The 11,548-nt window shown below is 36.7% G+C and overlaps 1 protein-coding gene across 1 annotated transcript; it reads left to right on the forward strand.

Annotated features, from left to right (window-relative positions):
* The first annotated feature begins 1,786 nt into the window (after positions 1–1,786).
* Positions 1,787–3,121, forward strand: LOC147656527 (uncharacterized). Its single transcript, XM_086914540.1, has one exon. The coding sequence runs from the start codon at positions 1,787–1,789 to the stop codon at positions 3,119–3,121; it is 1,335 nt and encodes a 444-aa protein (XP_086770666.1).
* Positions 3,122–11,548: the final 8,427 nt, after the last annotated feature.

An 11,548-nucleotide genomic window follows, 5' to 3' on the forward strand; every position in this document is an offset into this window, starting at 1 on the left:
ATAAAGTATTTGAAATAATTTATTATTTTTCTGTTATGAATTTAATAAATAAAAAAATTATATTTGAGAAATTAAAACTATATGTTGATATATATACATGTATATAAACTATTTTGAGCATATAAATTTTGTTTCACTTTGTCTTTTATACAAATATTCTATCTTAGTCCATATACAAAAATACTTGAAAAAAAAAATACTTATTTATATCATTCATTTCTATCTTAATTTTATTGTTTAAATGTAAAAAATGATATTGGTCGCGAGCATCGTCGTGACCTATAAACAAAACAGTCCAGAAGGTTTCGGTCACGGGTTCCCCGGCGATCGCGTGGTGAGGTGTCGGTAATCCGAGCAAAAACAGCTGAGGTTTTTGCGGGTTACCCAAAATATTCGCTTCGACCGTCGAATGTTCTGGATCCAAACACCTGCCCGCTCGCCCTGCACCTACATCGTGCATCGGGTGATATCGGTGCCCCAATTGCGGCACCGATATTTTCCCCACTCATAATTGGGACTTCCCAATCAGCCAGGAAGAGAATCCACCTGAGCGACTTTCTTCCTGGCTAGTACTCACTACCGATTACGTCTTCGGGTCGTAACACATTGTAAACCGTACTCCGATCGTCACAGACAAATTGAGTTGGGACACAATTTCCAAAAAAGTCATCGTCCGGTGGAGTAGGCCGAATACGACCAACGTCAACACCGCGACGAAACTATTGGTCCTTCGAGCTGGATTTCCAAGCAAGAACGGACTTCCGGCATCTTTGGCGGAGCAGCAACGGAAAGACTTCTCACTGGACACGATCAAGGACAGCAGACTTCAGCCTCAGCAGCGGGGACTGAACAAGCGACACCTATCTTGACTCCATCGATCCGGTGAGTTTGAGGTTTATTCATTCCTTTATTCGGGTCGGCATGGCACCTGTTACCGAGGAGCTTCCCAAGCTCGTGGAGGACCGCGGCCGGATAAAGGCGACCCTGATGAGGTTCAAGGATTTCTATGGCACCGTGAATTGGAGGAAGCTGAAGCTCTCCAGTACTGGCTAGACCGGGTCACGGGGCTGATGGATAGAATTGAACCTATACAGGACCGAATACAAACCCTCGTTTCTAATACCGCGGACAAAGAAGCCCATCTGCCGTTCTTCGAGGAATTCGAGACGCAATATTTCGAACTAAAGGGCGCGGTCACAAGACACCTCGGTCGCATTCGAGTACCCGTCTTCGATACTCGCGAGCGATCTCGAGCGAACATCCACACCGGTCCCTCGATCGCCTCGGTCCCACAAGCCATAACGGTTACCACCGGTTTCTATACCATTCTTCAGCGGCGACTTGGGTGAGTGGATCTAGTTTCGCGATAGCTTTGAATCCATGGTTAATCGCGATGATTCACTCACCAACATGGAGAAGTTCCAATAGCTCAAGACAGCCCTGAAGGGTGAAGCACGGCGGGTTCACAAATCGGTACCGTTGTCGGAAGACAATTATAGGGAAGTCTGGGAACTCGTGCGTAGCAACTGCGATTAAACTAACATTCTTGTAAAGCACCATTTGCGACGGTTGCACAAGCTTCCCGAGATGCGATCACGGTCGGCAGCGGAACTGCAACGGCTCTTCAACGAATGTACTGCCCAACTTAAGCATTGGAATCACTGGGGGCGCCGGTCAAAACCTGGGACCTCATGATCCTATACCTACTTGAGATTAGATTTCACCCACAAATAACGGAGAGCTGGGTGCCACGGCCAGTCTGGACCGGCTGGCGACGCTTTCGGACATGCGGGCGTTCCTCAAGCTACAGTGCGCTTCTTTGGCCGCCGTGGAGACTCGCTCGGGCATTCCAAAACCAAAATCGTCGTCGTCGGAGGTATCGCGTGCTAGAACGGTCGCTTTGGTGACCACGGAGGCTCCGGTTTGCCCGCACTGCCCTTCGAGGCACCTACTTGCGGGGTGCAAACACTTCAAAACGCTCGCGATTGACGCCCGCATCGCTCAGGCTAAGCATTTGAAGGTTTGCTTCAACTACCTCCGTCCGGGACATGGAGCCACGGAATGCAGCAGGGACCCTTGCAAGCAGTGCAAGGAGAAACATCACACGTTACTCCATGTGGGGAAGAAGCCCACAACGACACCAACGACCGATCATGCCGTGGCGGAGACTCCCGTGACTACCACTCCTCAAACTTACTGCGTGTCCCGATCTGGTGGAGATCCCATGCCCTATCAAGTCATGTTATCCATCGCCATTGTCTATGTCACAGACAATGACGATGAGAGACATGAATGTCGCGTCCTACTCGATCAAGGCTCAGAGGTAGATATAATCAAGGTGTCGTTCTTGCGACGTCTTAATCTGCCCTGCGAGGCGTATCGGACAACTCTTCATAGTATCGGGGGTCGTCGACCGGTATTCGGTTCGGTGCGGGTACAGATATCGTCAAGGTGCAGCGCGTTCCAAACCACTTTGTCGTGCCTGATCATGGATGCAACCACCGGCGACATACCCGCCATCCGGATCCCAAAATCCGCGATTCACGTTTCGTCGCAGATCCCTCTGGTGGATCCCCAGTTTGGTGTTCCACGCGAGGTGGATCTCATAATTGGCAATGGCCGGTTGTGCGATATCATGTCCGTGGGACGGATCAGGCTGGGGAAGGAGCTTCCAAGCCTCTTAAAAACGCAGCTAGGGTGGGTATTCGGCGGACGTTTGTCCAACGTATCACGCACGGAATCTGCAGTATGCAATGTCGTGACAAACGAACAGCTGAGTCGTCAGTTGTCACAATTCTGGGAGTTGGAGGATGTGTCGACTGAGGAGGTGGCATCTCACCCTTGCGAGAGCCGGTTCCTGGAAACGGTGGGGAGGGAGCCGACTGGTCAATACGTAGTTACCATTCCGTTCGTGAATTGGGAGAGTCGCGCGCGATGGCGGAAAAAAGATTTTGAGCACTGGAGCGGAGACTCGCCTGAGTTGCGCGACCGGTACGTGCAATTTATGAGAGAATACATACTTGGGTCATATGGCCAAGGTCAACGGAACTATTCGGACATCCACCGGACCTATCTTCTACCTGCCGCACCACCTGGTGCTCAAAACAAGCAGTACCACTAAACTTCGGGTGATATTCGATGGCTCGACAAAATTCTCGACGGGGGTCTCCCTCAACGATCTGCAGCAGGTCGGATCCAGGAGGACTTCTTGTCGATCCTGATTCGATTTCGAATATATCGGGTGGTCCTGAGCGCAGATATCGAAAAAATGTACAGACAGGTCCTGGTCGCTCCTTATCAGCGGTCTCTGCAACGCATATTATGGAAGGAAGTCCCCCAAGATCCGATTGAGACATACGAATTGAACACGGTCACTTACGGCACGGCCTCAACTCTGTATTTGGCCACACGGGTGTTGCGGCAGGTGGGGTTGGACAACACCGCGAGTCATTCAGCGGCTAGCACGTCTATCCTCCGTGACTTTTACGTGGATGACCTCCTGACGGGCGCAGACATCGTGGAAGAGGCAATCGTGCTCAAAAGAGATCTATAGACTCTCTTACGGACAGCAGGATTCAACTTACGGAAATGGGCGTCCAATGAGTCCTCGGTTGTGAAGAGTGCCACGGGTGAGTCCATAGTCGTGGGTCCCTAGAAGGATCCCGAGAAGGATCCTCGTACACTCGGTCTGCGGTGGGAACCGGTGCCAGACCAATTGTTTGTTGAGTTGAATCCTGCTGTCCGACCCACTCACCACCCGAGTAACCAAGCGAGCTATTCTGTCAGAGGCCGCGAGAATCTTTGACTTTCTCGGGCTGGTGGATCCCGCAGTGCTCCCCGCAAAGCTGCTTCAGGAGCTATGGAAGGTGTCTTGGGACGAGTCGGTGCCCCAAGACATTCATACGCAATTTAAAGACTACTTGGGGGACCTCAGATCCCTGAGACGCGTTGCCATTCCACGGTGTGCTGTCAGTGACGGCTCCGCCGTGAAACTACAAGCCTTCTGCGACGCGTCCGAAAAGGCATATGGTGCGTGCGTTTACCTACGCGTCGTCAACGACACGGAAACCACGGTTCGGTTACTTTGTGCGTAGTCACGCGTCGCTCCCTTGAAAACGATCAGTTTGCCGCGTCTTGAATTATGCGGAGCCTTGCTGCTGTCAGAGTTGGTGCGAAGATCGTCTCGCATCTGTTCCAAGAGCGAGACGTACTGGACCGACTCCACCATCACCCTTGCGTGGATAGGGGATCATCCCAGTCGCTGGAAGACGTTCGTCGCGAACTGAATTGCGCAGATTCAGGCGAATTCGCGAGGCGAATGGCATCGCATGCCCACGGGTGACAACTCTGCTGACCTGTTATCGCGGGGGGTGAGACCGTCCACCCTACAAGACTCATGTCTTTGGTGGTTCCTCCTGGCTGTGGCAGAGGCAGGACGACTGGCCTCGTGCACGCCCAGCACCGAGCCCGAAGAGCGCGCTTTAGTTTGCATGACCACAACAGCACAACCACAATTTGATATCTTCCGAGCGATCCGCGCGCGGCTTTTGGGGCGAGACGCGACAACCTCTACAGAGTCACACGACCACTCGGTTCCCCTTCTTACCACTACAGAGATCGACCTCGCGGAGGGAGCCATCTTGAGGTGGTTGCAGGCCCACACCTTTGCCAGGGAAATCGCGGACTTGAAGTCGGGTGGCACGATCCAGTTCCCTGAGATGTCTAAGTCCCTTCCTCGACGATAAGGGACTCCTCAGGTGGGGACGGTTGGAGCGGGCTGCATTAACATACGATCATCGGCATCCGGTAATCCTGCCGAAAGGTGAATTTCTCACCAAGCTTCTTCTGCGCGGCGAGCACGAGCGACTGCTGCATGCCGGATGCGAGGCAGTCTTGTCCTCGATTCGTCGGCGTTATTGGCTTCTCTCAGCTAGAAGCACGCTGCGAGAGGTGATTCGAGGGTGCATGTGGTGTAGTCGGGCGCAACCCAGGACCGAAGACTACCAAATGGGCCAATTATCAGCGGCAAGAGTACGAGTATAAGTACCCTTTTTTAGTACGGAGATAGATTACGCCGGACCGTTCCTCATTAAGGAACGGTCCCGAAATAAGAGTGCATCTAAGGCCTATTTGTGCGTCTTCATGTGCCTGGCCACCAAGGCGGTTCACTTGGAGGCGACTACGGCACTAACGACAGAAGCGTTCCTGAACTGTCTGAGCAGGTTCCTTTCGCGCCGGGGTCGATACCGAGAGATCTGCTCGGACAACGGTACCAATTTCGTGGGCGTATAATGAACTACGGCGGAACCGCGAGTTCTTCCATTCCTTCCTTCCGGAATGGGAAGTCGATCGGTCACCATGCGATCGCGAAGGGTGTCGAATGGCGATTTATGCCCCCACATGCACCACACTTCGGGGGGCTGTAGGAAACTGCAGTTAGATCTGCCAAGAGACACCTTCTGCAATTGGAGAAACACGCCTCACTTACGAGGAGTTTAGCACCGTGCTGGCCCGTGTCGAGGCATGCATGAACTCCAGACCGCTGCATCCTCTGTCATCGGATCCATGAGATCTCGATCCCCTGACTCCAGGACACTTTCTCATGAGAGGTCCTATTACTGATATAACCCATCCTGACGTCACGGACGTCAAGGTTAGTCGCCTGTCCAGATTTCAGCTGCTGCAGGCGATACACCAACACTTCTGGAGGTGATGGGAACGCGATTACCTGCACCAGCTCCAGCAACGATCCAAATGGCGAGATCCAGGACCTCAGACCATCAGAGTGGGCAGGCTGGTCGTGCTCAAGGACGAAAACTTCCGCCACAACGATGAAGGCTAGGCCGAATAGTCCAGTTGCATCCAGGATCAGACGGGGGACTGCGTACTAGCACTGGCACCCTCACCAGACCAGTGGCCAAGGTCTGCCTATTACCTGTGGATGATCCAGCGCCTCCCAGCCACGATGAACAACCGAACCAGACCAACCACACGAAGAATTGAACGCGAGCGGTTCAAGGCGGGCGGAATTGTACCTATAAACAGAACAGTCCAGAAGGTTTCGGTCACGGGTTCCCCGACGACCGCGCGGTGAAGTGTCGGTAATCCGAGCAAAAACAGCTGAGGTTTTTGCTTGGGTTACCCAAAACATTCGCCTCGACTGTCGAATGTTCTGGATCCAAACATCTGCCCGCCCGCCCTGGACCTACATCGCGCATCGGATGATATCGGTGCCCCAATTGCGGCACCGATATTTTCCCCACTCATAATTGGGACACTCCCAATCAGCCAGGAAGAGAATCCACCTGAGCGACTTTCTTCCTGGCTAGCACTCACTACCGATTAGGCCTTCGGGCAGTTTATACTACCGATTACGTCTTCGGGCAGTCGTAACATATTGTAAACCGTACTCCGATCTTCGGACATGGTCACAGACAAATTGAGTTGGGACATAAGTTCCAAAAAAGCCATCGTCCGGTGGAGTAGGCCAAATACGACTAACGTCAACACCGCGACGAAACCAGATATATTTAATTTTTTTAACATTTCTTTATATCTATCATATTTATATGTAATTTTGTCTTATATTTTTTTCTACATATTATGTTATATAATATATGTTATATATGAATTACTTTCTGTTATGAAGTATCATTTGTTGGCTATGGTAACACATAGATCTGGGGTAAATAGAAAACTAAATGAATTTTTAACGCAATAATTATCGCAATAACATCAGTAAAAGACTAATTAATAAGCTCTATTGATAAATATTCAGTATCAGATGTATTCAATAATAGATTTTTGATAGATGTATTAAAATTGAAATTCAAAATTTCTGACAAAAATATATGATATAAAAACGAACTGATTAGAATATTAAAAAAAACTAATTATTAAATTAATTTTGATTTCAAAACTGTTTTCATTAAAGATTTTTCTACGAAGATTATTTCGAATTATTTCAATAAATGCAATATAAATATGAAAGATAATTTTTTGATATGCTTTTATGTAATATATAGTAAATAATAGTAAATGAATTATATGTATAATAGAATATATATAATAAATGAACTATATAAATAATAGAAATGAACTTTCTAAAGGTCATTTGAAATAAACTTTTGGTTTATAATACGTAACATATTTAATATCTCTAAATAAATAGATAAAAAATACGAATAATTGTGATTTAGCTTCTTTTATTTATTTATTTTTACTTTATTTACTTAAATAAATATATTTCAATAAAAACTTTATTTGTAATTATGTATTTTGTATTTTATTTATGTTGATTTTTCATTTTTATAAATTTGTTTTATATCTGTTTAAATAAATTTTGTACAATTATTTTATAATATAAGTAAATAAATGAAATAATATTATATAAAATATAATTTAAATTTTAAATCGACTTCAAGTAATAAAATAAATAATAATAAATTAAATTATTATATTAGATAATAAAAAAATATATGATAATCCAAATAAATTTTAATTTTTAATGTAAGCAATGATTACAGAATGAGATTATTTCAGTCATATCACCATCTCTTTGTCTTTGTTTCATTCTTCGGTTCCATTTAACGCAAACTTAAATTAATTAGCTTTTAATTTAATAAATAAATTTCAATTTATATTTTTATATATTATACTAATCAACTTGTTATACAATTTTTGTGTTTGTTTTAGCTTTTAAAATTTAAGTGTCTATTTTTCAAAAGTATTCTATCAATATTTAACATTCTATATATGTGACAAAAAATAATATAATTTGAATTAAAAGTTTTGAAAATTTTGATAACTGATTAGAGTTATAATAAATAGATTTTGTTATAAATTGCGTTTTCTTGAATAAATAGATTAACTCTTCTACTGAATTTATGTTAAAGCTTATGTCTATGAATCTAAGTAGAGTTATAAAAAAAAAACTTGTTTTTATTGAAAAAAGAATAATTATAATATTTATAAGATATCTTTTGCTATTAAAATAAAATAAAGTATGAAATTAAATGAATAAGAAATAAATAAAAAATTTAAAATCAAAAATATTTATTGTTGCTAATATTTTAAAATTTTTCGATTCAAAGTTTTCATTGCGATCATATTATAAACTGAATCTTTGAATTAAAAATATATGTAATAGATTTTCATATAATGCAATTAATAGATATTATATGAATATATATGAATTTGTGTTATAGAAAATTGTTGTAATGAGACTTTTCTTTTTATAACACGAATAATAAAAAATATAATAAAATATTTGAAATGATATAAATTTTTATTTTCAGTACCTTTTGCTTTATCAAATAGAAGATTTAAAAAAAATATATATATATATATATAATAATATAATATAATAATATATATATATGGTATTAATTTAAAAAAACTTATATTATTAATGTATATAAATCAAATTTTTTATTTTATATAAATATAAATTTATATTAATTAATTAATTAAATAAAATCTAAAAAATATTTTCGTAATATTTTCGTCATCACATTAGTATAAAAAATTGCATTATATTAAAACAATATTATATTAAAAGTTTTAATGACGCGTCATAAGAACTTATAATTTTATACAATAATCTCTTCTACATTAAATGCCTCAAATTATCATTTTTGTTAAGAAACATATTTAAAAAAACAATGATTATAATGTACAAAATATGTAAAAAATATATATCAATATTTGATCACGTTATACATGACGAATTTAGAAGTTACAAATAAATATTATTATAATAATATTTAAATCTAAAATAAATTATTGTAATATTAATAATTTAATAAAATAATATTTCTTTAATATTAAATAATAAATTTTAATTTTTAATTATCAATTGTATAATCCTTATTACAATAATGATTAAATAATAATAAAAATATAAAATACATTTTTTTTAATATTTAATAATTTGTTATTATCTATTATTATATAAATAATTATTACCTGTTATTATATAAAATATAAATAATAATTCTTGAAATAAAATTTATTATGAACAAAAACATTTTTTTTTATAAATTGATATAAAATTTTAAAAATCACAATTTTAATGTTAAAAATATCGTATCAAAAGTTGAAAAAATACTTTACTTTATATTGTCTACTATACTAGTTTCTTTTTTGCTTAACTAATGAAAAGAATCTATTCTTTTCATAATGATATCGCTTGATAACGTATCTGTAAACGAATATTTACAGGGATAAGATTTATCGAAATAAAAATAAAAAATGAATTTAAAATTTCGTTTCTTTAATTAATTTTGTTTGCGAGTAAACAAAATGTAAATTGTAATATGTTATAGTTCTCTGTCTATTGAAAATAATTTATAAGATTTTCAATTATTTCCTATTATATCTTTTCACGAATAGAATTTTTCAAATTTGCAAATTTTCTTGAAATGAATTATTATATAAATAGCAGCATATATAGAACCATTATATTATATTGTATATGTATCATTATATTATAATATATTTCATTTTATATTTGCTCCATCTATTTTTGATACGTATGTCATAGTAAGTATAAACAATATACTGCAACAAAAAATTTCTCTTTTAAAAATATTGTAAATATATTAATATACTTGCTTCTTGATGAAGCGATAAATTTTAAAGTAGAAATTTTAAATTATATATTTTTACATAATCTAAAAACTTGATGAATGAATTCTAAAAATCACAATTTTAATTTTAGTAATGTATAAGATCTAAAATATATATTGATACTTACTCACATGTATACAAATTTTAGTTTTCTTTTGAACTATTCAAAATTTCTAATACAAATCTTGTAAAACTTAATAAGGCTTTCAAGAATTCTAAAATAAAGAGTTTACAATAATAAACTAATTTATTTTTTTTAATCAAAAATTAATGAATGAATATTTATACTTATGATTCTTCTAATTTCATAACAAAATATTTTCTAATAATGTTTTTGTATAAATTTATTTGTATATATTAAAAATTATTATTATATATATAATATGTATTATATATATATATATAACAATTTATTATATATATATAAATAACCATTGAATAATTTCAAATTCAATTTTGTTATATTAGTATAAGATATTAAAAAAAGTAATTAATCGATTAATTGATTTCGGATTTGCATGTTCTGAAATACCAAGAAATAGAAATAACAAATTTCCTATATGGTTGTTTACAACAAATCTTTTTAATATTTCAAAAAAATATAATTTTAGAAATATAATGACAAAATTTTTGTCATTCATCATTCATGATCAAATAGCAGTAAATATTCAATTATATACTTCATAAATATTGTAAACGAATTACTATATCTTACAATATTATATTGATACGAGATTATTATTGTGTGTAATATAATTCTATAGTACATATTTTGAACTCAGATATTCTATGTGTACATACATGTATGTCATTGAATTGTAAATATTAGAAATATAAACAATGATGACTATACTAAAATATAAATATATCTTATCTAAATTTCTTAACACATTTCTTAATAAATCATGTGGAAAATATTTTGTTGTTTTGAGTATGATTAGAAAATTGCTACGTCAGATATATTTATAGAGAAATATTTTTTAAAATAAACTCTTTAATTAGGATAATTTTTCAAAAAGTATCAGCATCTCAAACAAGCAATTTTTAAAAATGGATTTAATGACTTCAATTGTTTTTAAAAGTTAGAGAAATTAATTTATTAAATTATGTGTAAAAGAAAAATAAAAAAATTTATTAGTCGGAATTACGAAGATTATTATAATAAAAATAATAAATTTCAACTTTTTTATCTGAGTTTTTTATAAAAATATATTTTATAAATTTATATCAATTATATATATATGCAAAATTTCAGTGAAACGTTAATATTACTATTAACTGTAAACGATTAAAAATAATAAAAACTGCAATTTTTTTATAATTTTCGGTATAAAATCTAAATATTTTTACATCTTTCGATATTTGTCGCTTATTTTTGCATGAACAAAGTGATATACTATATTATATAAATTATATAACTAACTATAAATTTTTCTAAATTTTTATTATAGATCTAGATAAAAAAATTATAAAAAATAACTTTTATTATTCTTAATGATTTTAACAAATTGCAAATTCTTTACACTTCATGTGATGAACTGATTCTTCTAATTTCTTCTAATTCAATTCAATTTCTCAATAATTCAATTTAAATCTAATTTCAAATAAGATTTTAAAATTATAAATTATAAAATATATGTATTAATATTTTTTGAAATTATTATATATTTTTTAAATTTATTGAAATTGACATTTAATTCATTGACTTAAACATAATGATATATTGTAATTAGAGAAAGAATTATTTATATCTTTTATCACGGTTACGTGATAAAGTGTGCTTGCTATCAATGTATATATATATATATATATATATGCTTTCTCACATTATCGTAATATTTAAAAATTTAATTTTAATGATAACAAACTTTTAACTTCTTATCACAACTATTTAATACATAAACTTCGTTTGAAGATT

Source organism: Apis florea, unplaced genomic scaffold, assembly GCF_048593485.1.
Source record: "Apis florea isolate Af1SG1 unplaced genomic scaffold, ASM4859348v1 contig_3696_pilon, whole genome shotgun sequence".
Classification (NCBI taxonomy): domain Eukaryota; kingdom Metazoa; phylum Arthropoda; class Insecta; order Hymenoptera; family Apidae; genus Apis; species Apis florea.